Source organism: Asterias amurensis, chromosome 5, assembly GCF_032118995.1.
Source record: "Asterias amurensis chromosome 5, ASM3211899v1".
Taxonomy (NCBI): domain Eukaryota; kingdom Metazoa; phylum Echinodermata; class Asteroidea; order Forcipulatida; family Asteriidae; genus Asterias; species Asterias amurensis.
Genome location: NC_092652.1, coordinates 7,093,860 through 7,112,952, shown reverse-complemented (window position 1 = coordinate 7,112,952; position 19,093 = coordinate 7,093,860). Strand labels below are relative to the sequence as shown.

The 19,093-nt window shown below is 39.3% G+C and overlaps 1 protein-coding gene across 1 annotated transcript; it reads left to right on the top strand.

Moving 5' to 3' along the window:
- Positions 1–11,699: 11,699 nt before the first annotated feature.
- Positions 11,700–18,940, top strand: LOC139937188 (neurotrypsin-like). The gene is made up of 8 exons (XM_071932251.1): positions 11,700–11,805; positions 13,589–13,720; positions 14,986–15,312; positions 15,562–15,915; positions 16,477–16,839; positions 17,078–17,271; positions 17,886–18,042; positions 18,648–18,940. The coding sequence occupies exons 2-8, from the start codon at positions 13,642–13,644 to the stop codon at positions 18,749–18,751; spliced, it is 1,578 nt and encodes a 525-aa protein (XP_071788352.1). The 5' UTR covers positions 11,700–11,805; positions 13,589–13,641; the 3' UTR covers positions 18,752–18,940.
- Positions 18,941–19,093: the final 153 nt, after the last annotated feature.

Below are 19,093 nucleotides of genomic sequence, written 5' to 3'. Positions count from 1 at the left end.
GTACGCTTGCAAAGAATTTGGTATGCAAAGCCCAAGTTGGGCTAAGAAAGTAGCCCAAGGTGTGGCGCATTCCTAAAGGCGCCACAACAAAGAGAATGGGTTTGGGATCATTCTAGCCCGCGAACAGCGTTCTGCTGGGACGGGTTAATTTTAAAATTGAGGGAATACATGTTTGTATTATAAGGAATTTAATAATGGGATACAATCCAGACAAAGATTGGAACGGTTTCATAAGCTATTACAAAGCGTAAATCTAAGTTATTTTATAGCTTAATTTTAGGGGACAAAATTATTCATGGCCCTTAAAGTCGAAAGACGTAAACGTTTATATTCGGTGGCAAGAGAAAAAAGACAAAGGATCTGAATGTAATTACCATAATGCAATTAAAATTACTTTAACAGGGGTATATTTAATTACTTCTAGAATTATTTGCATTAAAATAATTTGAGAAGTGTATTAAGTTTCCATTTTGCTAAATTTGTAACAAAATTAAGCGTAAGTTTTAAGCTATTGCAAAATAACGTGAAGTGTAGATTTATTTATTTTGCTAAATTTGTGACAGATGGTAGGCCACAAGGTTTTCCAGAGTCTTTTAGCTCAATGAGTTTTATCTCTGGTTTTTAACCCTGGGCACAGTAAGTGGGAAAAGTTCCACATGGAGCAGCCTGAAGGGCCATGTGTGCAATGGCACGCAGACAATAAGAATGTCATTTGCATTGTAAATGTACGTGTGGTATACTAAATATCAGAGAATGACAAAAAGGATGTAATACAATGTAATGAGTAAAAGTACTGAAAATGTAAAAATCAGTTGATTAAACTAGCCCAGCAGCAAGTTCGGCAGGCTCAACTCTCTACAGCAAGTTCGGCAGGCTCAACTCAATTTTGGTGTAAAATTGTGAAAATTATTATAATTAGGATAATTTTGGTTTAATGTTTGTCAAGACACGCTATGCGTGGAAAACAGACCATTGTTGTATGTGAGTTGGTGAGTTGGCATTGCCGGAAAAAAAATACGTACAAACTCACGACTTGGTCCGTACATGTACTTTGCAATTGTGTTTACGCATTACAGGCAAAGTCTGCCTCAATTGACGTCACGAACAGCGCCCACTCGGGTCGGGGTCTACTCTTAAATTTGTAAATAACATAAGAACTGATTTTTTTTAAACCTTAATAGTTAACTGTTTATTCACATTCCATCTATCAAAACACTATATTAGTGACAAAAGCTTTATTTTGAAAAAATACCACTTCCAGGTGACTTTAAGGGTGCGTTCGTTTAGCTTCCCTGGGTCGACCCCGGTGTGTGTCGGGTTTTCCAGGACGAACGTGTGCAGTTAATTACCCACAATCGTCCTGGAAAAATAACCCGCAACACACCGCGGTCGACCCAGGGAAGCTAAACGAACGCACACAATAAGTCCGTTGTAATGCCAACTGGAAGCCTTGGAGCTCTCGGCTTCTGGCCTTCGGTGATTTGAAATGTTATTTTTATGCAAACAACTTAAAGTCACCTGGAAGTGGTATTTTTCAAAATAAAGCTTTTTCACTAATATGTGTGTGTTTTGATGGGTGGAATGTGAACAGTTAACTAAGGTTTTAAAAAATCAGATCTTACATGTATGTTATTTACAAATTTAAGAGTAGACCCCGACCCGAGAGGGCGCTGTTTGTGACGTCAATTGAGGCAGACTTTGCCTGTAATGTGTATAGTATACACAATTGCAAAGTACATATACGGACCAAGTCGTGAGTTTGTATGTTTCAAAAACGATTGTTTTTGTTTTTCCGGAAATGCCGACCAGGTGTATTGCTGCTGAATGCAGAAATACACCTTTTTACCATGTTTTAACGTGAGGTAAACTAGACTCGTTATATTTTGTTTATGTTTCATATGGACTCCAGCTATTAGAAAACTGTAATATCTATATATTTGAAATCATCCTTTATTGGCTGTTGAAACTATAGGCACACGTGTACTTTATATCAAGAGCCATCTCAGAATTGGCCTGTGGTGGCATTGGCGGCCATTTTTTTAAAATGACCTGCCAGTTCTTAATAACTCGATAGGTAAATAGGCATATTATAACCATCATTCCATGTGTATATGTTTGCCAAGTCCAACAGTTAAAACAAAGCAATATTATAGTCTGCCATTTTCGAAAGGGCGTTCTTGTTGTTTGCATGTCTTTAAAAGGAGGGCTCTTTTTGTAAAGCCGATGAACTGTGTACTTAAATTTCCTCCTTTGACAGACAGCTATGATAGTTAGCTCAGAATTCAGCAATTAACAATGAATAGTCATAGTACACCTTAAAGACACTGGACACCTTAATTAGGTAATTGTCAAAGACCAGTCTTCTCACTTGGTGTACCTCAACATATGCACAAATAACAAACCTGCGAAAATTTGAACTCAATTGGTTGTCGAAGTTGCGGGATGGAAGATGCTGGATTTCGGGGTCTCAAAATATAATTCTGATGTCTCGAAATCAAATTCAAACAGTTTTGTGGGAAAATACTTCTTTCTCGAACGCTATGTGAATTCAGAGGGAGGGGTTTACCTATAGTGCTTGGCAACGTTTTTTGTGATAAAGCTGAACGATATTGGGTGCGTTCGATTAGCTTCCCTGGGTCGACCCGGTCTGCTCCCGGAACGTTCGAATAGAGCTTCGACGTCATTCCAGGGGCTCCCCCGGGTCAGCCTCATCAAGTGCCCTGCTTGTGGAACGGGTCACTTGGGGCTGGTCCGAGGTGCATGACGTCACCACGAGAGGGTGAGTGATCGTTCGATTAGCTCTCGTCAGAGGTTCACCTGAATGAGCACCGCGGGGTCGACACAGGGAAGCTAATCGAACGCATCCATAATCTTCTGGGTTTGAGTTTTAAGTCACGTAAATCCCACAACCAGGCCCCGAGGATTTTCATGTATACCCTGGGACGTCGGCCTTCATTATTCACAGGTCATCAAACTTATAAGCTGGCCAATGACATGTGTTGCCCTCACCAGAAACTGGTCCCAAAGCACTGGTTTTAGCGGCCCAGTGCATTCATTGGACACAATGACTTATTTTCATAAACTTGAAAAGTGACGAAAAGCTTTACATACAAGCGTTTTGATTGGTTTGATGACCTCCATGGTTTGAGGTAATGCGGTTTGCTTGCATTTTCTGTCGTCTGCATGCAGCGTGCATAATGTTCGAATGTATACTGGTATACGTGGCATAATATACATCGGGTTCGACAACGAATCTCCATGTGAAATAAATACAATGTGGGGCAATTCACGTGTCTGGAAGCTTGACGTCGGATGATCAGGCTAAATTGTTTACAAAAGAGTAAAAGATTGAAGGATTGCGACTCTTTTCTAGCCAACATTCGTCTATATTATAATGTAGAGTAAAATACGCACCTAAAGGATCGGGGTCGTTTTAAATGAGTTGAAAAGAAACTTCGAATCGTTGCTGACGTTGGGATGGTATCTTCTGAAAATACACCTCTACTCTACAAATATAAATGTTTCATATAACACACGTGGTACACAATAATAATAGATAATAATATCGAAGTCTTACAGCGCACGTATCTACCAAACAAGGTACTCAAGGCGCTGAGTATATACAAACTTTCAGAAAGATAGGTAATTGCAGTGATGAATTTTGAGACCCAATATTAAGCACCCCATAAGGGTTTTTACAAGGTGCTACGGCGCATACAGCAGCCACAGTCAGGTACACCGGGCGAACCCCCTTTTTTCGAAAAAACTGGGTTCTTTTACATGCGTTACACAACACAACGGCTTTATGTCCCATCAGAAGGACGAAGCAATGGTAAAGTGTCTTGCTTAAGGACACAAGTGTCAAGTACGGAGGCAGTTTGGCTGGGAACTCTGTTTTTGGTAAGCCACGTTATATTGTGGTACCTACGTATAGTGACATCCTCTCTGAATTTGGCCCAGCCCATGCTGGAGTGTAAAATGACAATGCAGATGTAAGGTATGGCTTTACATTTGTACAGACGGCATTTATCGTTTGAAAAGACTACCAACCTTGCACAAACGACTAACATTATTTTGTAGCCCTCGTCAGGGTTACCTTAAGGCCATCTGTATAATTATGTCTGTGAGACCATACTATGGTAGGAACACAATATCAAAACACTAGTCGGCGTTTAGAGCCCTATTTTTAAAGGCAGTGTATACAGTATAAAACCTGCGAATACTTGGTCTAAACTGATGATCATGGAAGTTGCAAGAAAATAATGAAAACAAAAAGCCCATACCCACCCCAAACAGGCTAGGTTCCCTAATTTAAAGTAACAATTAAAAAGATAAAAAGTCCCGCACAAGCTTAAGAAATTGTGCTCACAAAAAAAACATAACCGCGAAAATGGACCAAGTGAATTTGGTCTTCATTTTCACAACTCGTTGTATGTAAAGGTTTCTGCCCAGCTGATGATAAAATCCTATGTGGATTTGTTTTCACTTCATAAATTTGGAAACTACTGAGTAAACACGTGGTTACACATCGTTGCAAGGTTAGAAAACAATACTCTTCATTACTCATCTACTTTATTCTGTGTGCTTTAACCTCTTTCCTCTTGGCTGCTTCTGTAACACAATTATTACCATCATGTTGTCCTTCAGCCTTTGAGATATTTATTCTGCGTTGGTCCAAATCGGGACATTGAGTTTTTTGCATAACAATAATTTCAAAAAGACTTAAGAGCCGGGAGCTCCCAGGCTTCCAGAGGTGTCATTACAATGGTCTTTTAAAATCCTGCCATTTGATTCGTTTAATACGTGGATTAGAGAGTAAGTAGTAATCATTGGTTTTGCACGTTCGAAGAGCACCGTACTTGCACGGTCAGATCTTGCCAAATGCCCAGTCACAAGTTCGAGTCACGATACTAAAGACTCCACCCTACACGCTATACATATTCATGTTTTTCAATAAAGGCAGGAGAGCTGCAGGCATGTGCTTAGGCCTACAGGAAAATCTCGTACTGGCTGCACCCTGTAAAAACATGCAGGTTGTGGACAATCACTCTCAAGAGTTGTTGGCATTCATTTTAGAGGAAATATGCACCAACAGTTCTTACACGGGAATGCAAATTTACGAAAGAGTTGCTGTTGTCCACTGGTGCCCAGCCATAATATAACCGAAAGAAAAGGAGCAACACTGTAAAAAAACGTCCATTGCGAACGCGTCTCTGCGTTAATTTTAAACGCCCCCTTGTCTTTAAGTGTTAAGTGTTGGTGTTTAATTGTGTTTTTTTGGTGTTCATAAAGTGTGTAACAGCAAAACAAAAAGGTGTTTTTGTGTCTTGTTATTAACACAACAACGTGTCTTTGGTCCACATTTATAAACGCATAAACGTGTCTTTGTATAAAATAATAAACACCGCAACGCGTTTTGTTTTGTAAGGTCTAACGCCAAAACGTGTTCATAAAGTGTTACCCGAAATGCGTGTAAAATGTGTTAAAACATTAAAGAAACACGTTGCCTTGGATCGGTCGAGTTGGTCTTTGAAAAGCGTTCTGTAACCGTTTGTTATAAAATCTATATGGTTAGAAAGATGTTGTAAAAGTAGTATACAATGATCTACACAAATATGCCTTGAAATTGCGTGGTTTTCTTTTTACCTCGTCGACTAACACGGTCGGCCATTTATGGGAGTCAAATTGTTAACTCCCATAAATGGCCGACCGTGTTAGTTCGCGACGTAAAATAAAAACCGTGCAATTTTGAGTGATACTTGTGTGGATCATTATATTATATTTTTAAAACATCTTTCTAACCATATGCATTTCTTAACAAACGGTTTCAAACGCTTTTTATAGACCAACTCGTCCGATCCAAGGCAACGTGTTCCTTTAACACTTGTTTTTACAGTGGTGTCACTTTGGCTTAACTTCCTAACGATTTATTTTATTTGTAAAGCTGATCCTCCAGCGTCCTTACAATAGTACGTAAACATAAATGTGAACATGAACAAACACGACTTAAAGAGATTTGTACATGGTATTACCGCATACCGCAAACCTCTTAGTAAATACGTAATGTAGTTATTGCACCATTAATATTATTATAAAAACTGAGCTTACACAGCGGGCGGGTACATGGATACCATACAATACCCAAACAATGCCTACACTAGCACATGTAAGATTGTATACCATCAATTAAGATAAACATGTGTGAGGTTTGTGAGGTCCTCGCAGGGGGAAACAGGGTCCAAACCACGTTTAACATTAGCCTGAACATCTGACGTCACACTTCGAGGCCCGTGAACAACGCCACAGACCGGCCTTCCAGCTGGCGCGTATCTTCACCTTTGACCCCATTCATTTCACATATAGTGTGCGTTCGTTTAGCTTCCCCGGGTCGACCCCGGTCTGCCCCGGTACGTTCGAATAGCTTTGACGGGGTTCACCCGGGTCAGCCCTACGTGCCCTGCTTGTGGAGTGGGTCACGTGGGGTGACCTGAGGTGAATGCCGTCACCACGAGAGGGCGAGTGTGACTCGTTCGACTAGCTCTTGTCAGCCAGGGGCTCACCCGAGTGAGCACTGCGGGGTCGACCAAGTGAAGCTTTTATCGAACGCACCCATAGGGGTACGCACAAAATTAATTATACACCGACATTACATGCAAGGTGCAAGCAATACATTCATCCGGCCGTGTACGTGTGTGGACACAGCATGCCAGCTTTCCATAAAATTCTGTCTTTTGATTGGTCGTCCGAGGTGACCTCAGACCAATCAAAACAAACCAAGCTACGGTAGCTTTTATTCACTGCATTTATCCATGATATCAATCTTTGTATCCAAATGGAACCACTGGATCTGAATAGCAGGTACCTGTCTTTATCATTGCGGATAAAATACAGGGGCTCAGTCTAGTTTAGACTGGGCCTATGTCTTTATCCGCAAATATAAAGGGTGCGTTCGTTTAGCTTCCCTGGGTCGACCCCGGTCTGCCCCGGTACATCAATAGCTTTGATGGGGCTCACCCGGGTCAGCCCCAAGTGTATGGGGCGCCGTTTGTCCATTAATTGTTTGACACTTTTAAGGCATGTTTTTACCATGGTTTACAGCAATTAGATGTAAACCATAGAAACTGTTGTCAAATCCTGTTATGGTTTACATACCAGTAAAGTATTTGTTGTGTATAAGTTTATGGTTTACAAACCATGAACATACAAAAAACATTTACAAATCATGGTTCATAAACCAAGAAAATTTACGCATCTTAAAAACATGGTTTATAAACCATAAAAAATGAAGCATCAAATTCATGGTTTACAAATCATGGTTTACAAACCATGAAAATTGAGACATCTAAAAAATATGGTTTATAAACCATGAAAATTGAAGAATAAAAATCGTGGTTTACAAATCATGGTTTATAAACCATAACAAATGAACCATAAAATCATGGTTTGTGACAATGGTTTATAAACCATGAAAATTGAGACTTCTTAAAAAACATGGTTTACAAACCATGAAAATCGAGACTTCTTAATAAACATGGTTTATAAACCATGAAAATTTACACATCTCAAAAACGTTGTTTGTAAACCATAAAAAAAAGTGCACTTACAAATCATGCTTTACAAACCATAAAAGTGTGCACTCCGAAATCATGGTTTATAAACCATAAAAACGTGCACTCACAAATCATGGTTTACAAACCATAAAAAATGTGCACTCAGAAATCATGGTTTACAAACCATAAAAATGTGCACTCCGAAGTCATGGTTTATAAACCATAAAAACGTGCACTCACAAATCATGGTTTACAAACCATAAAAATTGTGCACTCAGAAATCATGGTTTACAAACCATAAAAAATGTGCATTCAGAAATCATGGTTTACAAACCATAAAAACCTATATGATCGTCTCAATTAAACCTCCTTCCCAATTGTGATCGGTTCCCATTTCCCCCATGCCACGTGCGAGCCAGCAATGATGCAATGCACCATCACGCTGTGATCAATGCACATGTTGTGTAATGCTGTTGCAATAATAGCTCTATGAATGCTTGCTATGGCTGGCAGCATAACACACGAGGTGCATTGATCACAGCGTGATGGTGCATTGCATCATTGCTGGCTCGCACGTGGCATGGGGGAAATGGGAACCGATCAGAATTGGGAAGGAGGTTTAATTGTGACGATCATATAGGTTTTTATGGTTTATAAACCATGATTTCTGAGTGCACATTTTTTATGGTTTGTAAACCATGATTTCTGAGTGCACATTTTTTATGGTTTGTAAACCATGATTTCTGAGTGCACGTTTTCATGGTTTATAAACCATGATTTGTGAGTGCACATTTTTTATGGTTTGTAAACCATGATTTGTGAGTGCACGTTTTTATGGTTTATAAACCATGATTTCTGACTGCACTTTTTTATGGTTTGTAAACCATGATTTCTGACTGCACATTTTTATGGTTTGAAAACCATGATTTGTAAGTGCACTTTTTTTATGGTTTACAAACAACGTTTTTGAGATGTGTAAATTTTCATGGTTTATAAACCATGTTTATTAAGAAGTCTCGATTTTCATGGTTTATAAACCATGTTTTTTAAGAAGTCTCGATTTTCATGGTTTATAAACCATTGTCACAAACCATGATTTTATGGTTCATTTGTTATGGTTTATAAACCATGATTTGTAAACCACGATTTTTATTCTTCAATTTTCATGGTTTATAAACCATGTTTTTTAGATGTCTCAATTTTCATGGTTTGTAAACCATGATTTGTAAACCATGAATTTGATGCTTCATTTTTTATGGTTTATAAACCATGTTTTTAAGATGCGTAAATTTTCTTGGTTTATGAACCATGATTTGTAAATGTTTTTTGTATGTTCATAGTTTGTAAACCATAAACTTATACACAACAAATACTTTACTGGTATGTAAACCATAACAGGATTTGGCAACAGTTTCTATGGTTTACATCTAATTGCTGTAAACCATGGTAAAAACATGCCTTAAAAGTGTCAAACAATTAATGGACAAACGGCGCCCCATACAAGTGCCCTGCTTGTGGAGTGGGTTACTTGGGGTGACCTGAGGTGCATGCCGTCACCACGAGAGGGCGAGTGTGATCGTTCGATTAGCTCTTGACATGGGCTCACCCGAGTGAGCACCGCGGGATCGACTCAGGGAAGCTTATCGAACGCACACAATGGGTGCGTTCATTTAGCTTCCCTAGGTCGACCCCGGTCTGCCCCGGTACGTTCGAATAGCTTTGACGGGCTCACCTGGGTCAGCCCCCAGTGCCCTGCTTGTGGAGTGGGTCACTTAGGGTGACCTGAGGTGCATGCCGTCACCACGAGAGGGCGAGTATGATCGTTCGATTAGCTCTTGTCAGGGGCTCACCCGAGTGAGCACCGCGGGGTAAACCCAGTGAACGCACCTATAGATGCCCAAATAGTCACTGCTGTCAAATCCGCAATTGAAGTTGACAGCGTATCGTTGGGTGCGTTCGATAAGCTTCCCTGGGTCGACCCTGCAGTGCTCACTCGGGTGAACCCCAGACAAGTACTAGTCAACCGATCACACTCACCCTCTCGTGGTGACGGCATGCACCTCAGGTCACCCCAAGTGACCCACTCCACAAGCAGGGCAATGGGGCTGACCCGGGTGAGCCACGTCAAACTATTAGAACGTACAAGGATAAACCGGGGTCGACCCAGGGAAGCTAAACGAATGCACCCATAGATTACTGTATTTTGGTGCACCACACTCTACTAAACTCCCATAGAAATCAATACTAAATGCTAAATATTCAGCAATACTCATGGCAACATAACATATTAAAATCGCTCAGCCTCTTGAAAATCAATCAATCATATTTTCGGACAATTTTTTCTTTTCAATTTTGGACAGCTCAATTGGTCATCGAAGTTGCGAGAAAATTATGAAAGAAGAAACACCCCATGATGGACGAATTTGTGTGCATTCAGATAGGAATAAAAGACTTCTAGCTATAAGTCTTTTATTATTTTAGTGGGAAATTACCCCTCTTCTCAAAATCTATGCTACTTCGGAGGGAGCCGTTTCTCACAAGACTATCAACATCTCTCAATTGATCGTTACCAAAGTCAGTTTTTTAAGTTAATTTGTATTTGTTTTGAGTAATTACCAAACGTGTGCCTTCCATTAAAAAAACCATGAAAAAATCCCTCTGATAAGATTCCGTTCCCAATCAATTTTCATTACCTAAGTTTTAAAAAATAAATGTTTCCAGATTATGTGTTTTTGCTTTTTATTTGATCAATTAAATGTATGTCAATCTTTTTTCCTCATACACGCAGAAAATGTATTTGTACAACGTGAGACTATTAAAAAATAGTCTTAAAATAAACATTGGAAAAAACTCACATCAGTTCAATGGTACAGTGACATGCAACTTTGTATTTTATTAATTAAAGTAATGTTAACCGGTATTTTAATGTTAATTATGCTTTATTTGTTTAAGGTAATAGAACTTCCGCCGAACACCTCTGGTAGACTTGTCGCTTTATTGGTACCATTATGTAATATTTAACTTCAAAATAAGCTGATATCAAAGTTAATGCACTTGGCACCTCTGGTAATTGTTAGAGACCTGGGGTGGATTTCACAAAGAGTTAGGACTAGTCTTATCTCGAGTTAGGACGAGTTACTAGTCCTAACTTAGGACTAGCTGTACGTTTTTGATATCTCTTAGGACTGGTCCTAAGTTAGGACCAGTCCTAACTCTTTGTGAAATCGACCCCAGTATCCTCACTTGCTATCCCTATCCCAACAAATGAATGACAAAACAAATCTGATACTATAAAACAATGGCTCCATCTGAAGTACACGTAGTTTTCGAGAAAGAAGTTATTTTCCACTAATTGAATTTGATTTAGAGACTTCGGAATAAGATTCTGAGGTCTCGAAATCGACCATCTGAAAGCACACCAGTTCGTGTGACTTGTTTTTTTTTTTTCTTCTTATTATTATTATCTCGCAACTTCGACGAACAATGAGTCCAAACTTTCACAGGTTTGTTATTTTGTGCGTAATGTTGATATACACACCAAGTGAGAAGACTGGTCTTTGACAATTACCAAAGATGTCCAGTCTCGATGCTACATGGTGCAATATACAACAGAGTAGGCCCTACATACACACTAAACATAATACTGGGTCTTTTTTTACGCGGATCCCGGGTCCTATTGGGGTCTGAGCCATTTCTAGGTCAGGCTGATGACCCATTATAGACTGAGGTTAAAAACCAGACTTTAACTCAGATAATGCGTCAGCTGGAACCATTTCGTGGTCATGTTGACATATTTCGGGGTCATACTGACCCATATAATGGGCCAATCGCCCATATGGCTGAGATCTGTGTATGGCCTAGATATGTTTAGAGAGATCAAATAAGATTATGAGAACTTTTTCACGTTTTTACCGGTTTAAGCTGCGCACCTTTTCCCACTCATTATGCACGCATCGACGGCTCTATAATCAAAGCCTAGAATGCATAACCATCGAGATAATACTATTGAATACAATAATATAAAAAAGGGTTTGACAGCTTTAAAAATTATCCATTTAGTGGGTGAGAGTGCACCTTTTTGCCGGGCACCATTGTTGCGCGCTCAATCAGTGATAGCGAGCAAGGTCGAACACGGACCTACATACAAGTAAGGAATTGGCTGGTGTAGTCCAACAACACAATTTTCTGGTAAAAAGTTTTAGAGAGCGTTTAACATCTGTCAGTAGAGCAGACGAAAACACCGGATTTTAGCAGTGTAAGTACATTAATGTTTATGAGGAAATTTTGAAATTAGACATGAGCTGTGTGCAAGCAAGTCATGGGACGAGACCAAAGAGTGGCACGAAAAACGATTTGATGGTCGTTCTGGACGCACTTTAGCAGCGTATAATATTTGTTAGCACAGGAAGGGTTAAAAGAAAATGTTCTGAGTAAATTGTTGAAACTATTATAAAGTTTACTGGTCAACGTCAACACAAAAGCGCAACATGTTTTGACTTTGAATGTTTCGTTTAAAGGATTACGTTGCCTTGGATCGGACGAGTTGGTCTATTAAAAGCGTTTGAAACCGTTTGTTATGAAATGCATATGGTTAGAAAGATGTTTTAAAAGTAGAATAATTATAATGATCCACACAAGTATCACTCGAAACTGCACGGTTTTCCTTTTACGTCGCGAACTATCACGGTCGGCCATTATGGGAGTCAACATTTTGACTCCCATAAATGGCCGACCGTGTTAGTCGACAGGGTAAAAAGAAAACCACGCAATTTCAAGGCATATTTGTGTAGATCATTGTATTCTACTTTTACAATATCTTTCTAACCACATTTTACATCATACGGTTACAGAACGATTTTCAAAGACCAACTCGACCCGATCCAAGGCAACGTGTTCCTTAAGAAGGTTGTTTTAGTTTTTGAGATATCGCAGAACATCCTGTGCATACTACTTATTCGGGCAAACACATTTACAAGCACATACACAATAACAATATTTAAGGCAACCGAATAAAACAACAGTGGGATGCTCATGAGAGCATAAAGGTTTAACAAAATAACTATTGCCAATGGAGTTTACTCCCTTTTAACTGGACTACACAATCTGACAATAACGTTCTTCAGATTCAAATTTTAAGGTATAAAAACTGATGTCTTTTTCCATATTAACCACAATTATTCAGAGTGAAATTAATTTTTAGTATCGATAGATGCCTTATTTTCAGCAAGAACATTCGTTTGTCACAATCTAAATAACAACAACAAACAATATCGATTCACACATAACGACTGATCAATCTGTGTTTATTGATTTGGTTTCCTTTTTTTTTTTTGCTCTATCAATTTGATGTCTTTGTATCCTTTTATCTGTATTTTGCATGTCAATAAATCCATGCCACACTTTTAAAACTACATTATCTTTGTCACAACTTTTAATGTGTTCAGCGTGTTTTTGCTCTGTGGCGGTGTTTAAAGCATTTAACCTTGTAAACCAGCATAAGTTGAGTTGACATTTTTTAACGATACGTGTATATTTGTTTGCGCTTGTAGGGTTTGGTACAATGCACGACAAAAACACTAATGTCAACAGATTAATTAACTTTAAACAGTTTTAAGATTACTTAGTTTTAAGATAATAATGCTGGAAGGCACCCCTTAAAATTATACTTTACTGAGGTTCGGTAGTTTTTGAGAAAATTTAGTTAAACAATTTCACGAAAATAGTTTGGACGACTAACGAAGCTGAAACTTCTATAGGTCAATGTACAAACGATTTTATCCACAGTGAGTAGTGATTCATGTCATGGCCAAAAACTTACACAAAGTGTCAAAACCATATAAGTTTGCATTATAAAATTGTTGTTTCGAAAAGAAAAGAAAACATGTTTTCGTAATTTTGTTTATAATTTTTTTCCCCCACAGAGGAAACTATTTATTCATGCTTAATTTTAAGACAACTCCTCGTTTTTACAAACATGCTAAAAATCCAAGTTGCGTCATATATTCATGATTGATAAAGACAATTTTTTATCAATACAGGTGATCGAACACTGTGACGGACTTTTGCTGTACACTTTACAGCAGATGGCAAGATGACTATGGAAGCCTCAGTCAAGATAGCGGTCTTCATATCGAGCTTATTGGTAATTCTTGCAAGATGCAAGGCACAAGGTATGCCTATACTATTTTGTTTAATAAAAAATAATATCGAAGTCTTATATAGCGCACGTATCTACCAACAGTAAAATAAAATTGAACACATCCCGGCGACAGGATAGTATTAGTAGAGCAGCAAGGGTTCCTTGATTTTTTTTTTAACTACGTCTTTGTTATTTTGTTCAAAAATATACCTGGTATGAAAGGACAACAATTTTTGTTCTGTTCAATAAAGGGGCTGTATACGTTTGGTAATGACTTTTAGAACGCAGTGGACACTGAAAGCAGTGGACACTATTGGTTTCTCACAATAATTATCGGCATAGTACCTTACTTTGGTGACGAGGTGGGGGAGTTTGATAGTATAAAACATTGTGAGAAACGGCTCCCTCTGAAGTGACATAGTTTTCGAGAAAAAAGCAATTTCCACGTATTTGATTTCGAGACCTCAGATTTTAAAATTTAAGGTCTCGAAATCATCCATCTAAACGCACACAACTTTGTGTGAGGTTTTTATTTCCATCTTTATCTCGCAACTTTGACGACCAATTGAGCTCAAGTTTTCACAGGTTTGTTATTTTGTACATACATGTTGAGATACACCAAGAAAGAAGAATGGTCTTTCACAATTACCAATAGTGTCTATGGCAATAGGCATGGAGGCACGGACGAACAACGTCCTCTGCCACACCTTTGAAGGAAAAAGAGACTGAATCTGTAGCGCTAACCGACTTCAGTTTAGAGTAAATGCTATTGCAGGATCAACTTGAACCTGGAAATCAGCTGATTTCACAACAACAACCTTTTGCAAGAAATTTCAAAACGAAAAAAAAAGTTCGGATGATTTCTAAGCTCCGTTTATTTATACGTGATTTGTTGCGTTAAAAGCAAACTGTAATCCATTATAAGCCTTTTCTTTACGAAGGAGTCGGCCAAGGACGGTTGGTGTATTATTGCCGGATGGTATTATTAGTGTTAGGTCCACATCAGTGGATTTTCTCCTTTGAAGTTCAGTCAAGGTTAAAGGGTATTTTTCGGTCATCGCAATCACAATTAATTTTGAGAGTGCGGTTGTCGATTTTTTTTTTTAAACAACTCGAATAAGTTGAGTAGTTTGATTTTCCTGGAACAACAATTTATTAGGGCCTTACATTTTATTTTGAATTTTTTTAGTTCATTACTTTCTTGAAGTGAAATAAAAACAACTCGAATAAGTTGAGTTGGTTTGATTTTCATGAAACAACAATTGATTATTGGGTCTAACTTTTTATTTTGTACAGATATATTTTCCCTGCGTGTTGTGAATTCAACCTCTATCACAACCCCACACGGTCGGCTTGAAGTGTTCTACAAGGATCAATGGGGTAGGATCTGCGCGGAAGGATGGGACTTCTATGATGCTCTCGTCTCATGCCGTCAACTTGGATACCATTGGGTAAACTACCTCGGCTTAGACGGTGACAAGGAGGGAAGGGGTGAAGAACCAACATGGCTGAGTAATGTTGGGTGTGTTGGATCTGAGAGGTCCTTAGAGAGGTGTCCAAATGATGGATGGATGCGCCATGAATGTAGCGGGTCCTTTGCCACGGTCTGGTGCACAAATGAAGGTGAATGTTACGAGAGCAGGGTTTGATCTTTAAATGTACATGTACACGTTGCCTTGGATCGGGCGAGTTGACTTATGAACATCGTTTGAAAGATTAAATAAAATGCATATAATAAGAAAGATGTTTTACAAGTAGAATATAATGAGACAACTATGCAGTTTAAATACAGGTCTACTGGTGTTGTTTATGGAATTTTTAAACTAAAATAACAGGGATAACTTATCTTTGCTTTTCTGTTTGAAACATCAGCATCCAACCTAGAGGTGGAATTCTTCTCCTACATCCACTTTGCCACGGAGGGAGGTCTTCTCATCCGGCCGTACCCAGATTCAGAACCCTACTTGGTCTGCGATAAAGGCTGGGACAAAGCAGAAGCAGACGTCATCTGTCGGCAGATGGGCTTCCCATCGGCCGCCAGGGCGACCACTGGTTCATACTTTGGGGAACATCCATCACGGCTGGGACACCAATTGAAGTACATAGCCACTGGGCTGAAGTGCCAGGGGAACGAGAGTTCTATTGGAGAGTGTCGTGCCGAGATGTGGTTTACTGAGCAGTGTCCTCCTAGCCACGAAGCTGGTGTGGTTTGCAATAGAAGAGAAGGTGCGCATAATTATATTTAAATACTTTTTAAAGTCTTAACATTGAGCAACTCCTATTGTTCAGTGCTTTTAGAAGTGGTGTGATGCAAATTGTTCAAATAAACCAGAAGAGAAACCCATGGTTTTCTTTCTAGTGATTTGCTTTCAAGTGATGTTTTTTTGGTATTAGTTGAAGCCTCAAATAAAATGTCTTGTCACAGGCTTCTGAATGGCACCCCTAACAAAGATCCTTACAAAATAGGGAGACCAACAACATAAGGGCTAGATAGCCCAGTTCGTCATGCACCTTAATCCGCTGGTTGCAGGTTCAAACCCCGCTCCTCGAAATTCGTCACTGTTCAACCCTTTTAAGTAATTCTTCAGACACAAGACTGCCGGACTATGACCTATCAAAAGCTTACTGACCCGATACACCCAAAACTACTGGCCGTCCCATGCAGATCTCTGCATCTTGTTGTAGCATGGAGGAATTATTCCTCCATGGTTGTAGTGAAGTCTTTTTTTGGAAGAACATAATTATTGATAACATTATACTGCTTTTCTTGTTTGCATTTCCTTTCAGAGCTAGCAGGCTTTCAAGTTAGACTCGTTAGTGGCAAGAATCAGCACGAAGGACTCCTGGAGATTTTCTACAAGGATCGCTGGGTCACAATCTACATCGCATCGGGAGATGATTATTTCTCCAGAACGGTTCTATTCAGTGTCGGTACAGTAGTCTGTCGCCAGCTCGGGTACGGATACCTAATGGACGTGACAACTGATGATCGGTTCGGTGAGATTGCAGTGCCGATTGCTATTGAGAATATGAGATGTTCTAGAGATGAGGAGTCGTTGGCGCAATGCGAGTTTGACGAGATGGATGCTGATGATGGCTCACCAGCGAACGGTGCTGCCGTTGGGTTCATATGCAGTGGAGCACTTCCAGGTATATAAGAATCTTTTAAAATGTCATACTTGAAATAAGAGCTATGAGCTTCTACCTCTTCAGCATAGGCGAAAAATGAAATGTGAACACCCTTCTTTCTTGAAGATTGCTTGGACCTGGTTACCTGTTTTGTTGCCATGTGTGGCATTACCTATAATCATTGTTGAGTGTGGGTTGTTCCTATGCTTTATCGAGCATTCAAAAACTGATCGCCGAATATTTTAATGCACATTTTCAGAAGGGAAACACCCGATCCGATTTGCATATCCTGGAGTCAACCGTGGCAGTCAGTCGGGGAGATCAACATATCTGGAGATATTCTATGATGGCAAATGGGGCACAATTTGTAACACCGATTGGACCCGAGAAAACTCCATTGTCGCTTGTCGCGAGCTCGGCTACAGTCATCTCTGGTACGATGGGAATGGATTGGTAAGTTCAGAATAAGAAAAATAAGTTTTGAACTTACTCTAGTCATCACTAATGAGAAACAACATTTGCTCACAACACTAGAACTTTCTTGGGGGTAATAAAACAATACTAATTTGAGAAGTGGTGCTTGAAGCTTTGCATGTTGTTGTGGAAACAAGGACTTTAGCAAGAGGCTTCCGAGTATAACTTTGTATAAATCTCTTTTGACACTTGACCATAATTGCTCCATAAATACTTTGGACGGTTTTGCAGTCTGTTCTACCAGCCAGGCTCCTATGTATGATACATACCTACATCCTTACATAATGTGAAGGGGGGGGGGGGGGGTAACCCTGTTTCAGACCCAGGAGTAGGTGACAACTGGCCCCTGGTGGCAGTTGATTTGGGTCGATATTGCCCAAATCAGTTAAAATAAATTCTAGTCCATCAGTAAAAACTGTGAACTATGCCCTGCAGTCTCAAGGATCCCCCCCCCCTAAACTCGAGCTCTGGCATGACCATGCGCGCCATCTTTGAAGAAGAGAGTAAAAATTAGCCTTTTTTTAAGGTATGGCGGACAATATATAGGAGTGCACGTCTTCTTTAAAATACTCTTTCTTTGCTTCGGTTGATAGGGAAGTGGAGGGTCTGGCTACAAAGGACCAATATTACAAGAGGGCATAACTTGTAAAGGTGACGAAGAGAGATTGGACCAATGTGAACTTGGGACATGGTCCCAACACCAATGCAGTCATAAGCAAGATGTCTCTTTGGGCTGCTCTAAATCTATAGGTACCTTTTTTTCTTTACATTTTCAAATTTTTCCAAAAGTTATAACACCATCTCCAAGTTGTCTGGTAGTTTTTCTTTGGGCGACCTGCTCTATAATCCAACACCCCTATGTTCTGGAAAAAAAACTATGATTTACACACATAGGGTTAGAGTTTGAATTGCCCGGTCAAAACCGAAATGCATTTCACTGAACATTTTGTTGTGGCAATGGACAATAATAAAATTAATAATAACATTAATAACAATAAAATACTTCCTGCGAACGCAAAGCGAATGATTTAGACGTAACACAATTAATTCGCAATAAATTTTTCGGACGAGTGGAGTTGTGCTTAAACTCATTCAAGTTTGCAAGAGAATAATGAAGGAGAAGAGAATAAAGAAAGGAAACCCGTTGCACAAATGTGTGCTTCTAGATACATAAAAAAAAGTTTCAGGCCTGAATTCTTTCAATTGAGTAAGTCTTTTCCATGTGTAATTATCCCAGCCCTTTTACTTACTCCCACTTTTTTCTCACGGGCCAAATATCACGCAGAACGATTGCTAAAAATGTCCAAAGATTCTTGTGTCTATTTATTGGCTTGCCCTTTTTTTCTCCTTTACAGAGTCGACTACCAAGAAGTCCCCACTAACAACCGCCGACGCTGCCGTACACCAGGGTCACGCAGCTCAATTGTTCTTCCTTATGTTTCTTATTTCATTTATTTAATTGTTTAATGAATCAGGGTAAATCATTGGTAAAAATCCATTATGATGTCTCGTGGAATGGGGCATTAATTTAAGAAAATTTGCAAACGTTTCAGACAGGCGCTCCAGAGTCGCGCCGAATCAAAGTTTGAATTAAGTACATACAAATTTGGCTTCTGAATTCGTGAGGAGCGACTGGACAAATATTCGGCTCCCTCTGAAGTAACATAGTTTTTGAGAAAGAGGTAATTTATCACTCGAACATCCAGGTAAACCTTTCATTAAGCCTCTGGAAGCGTACATGTACATGTGCAACAATGGGGTGTTTTCTTTCATCATTTTCTGTCATTTTTCTCTTACAACT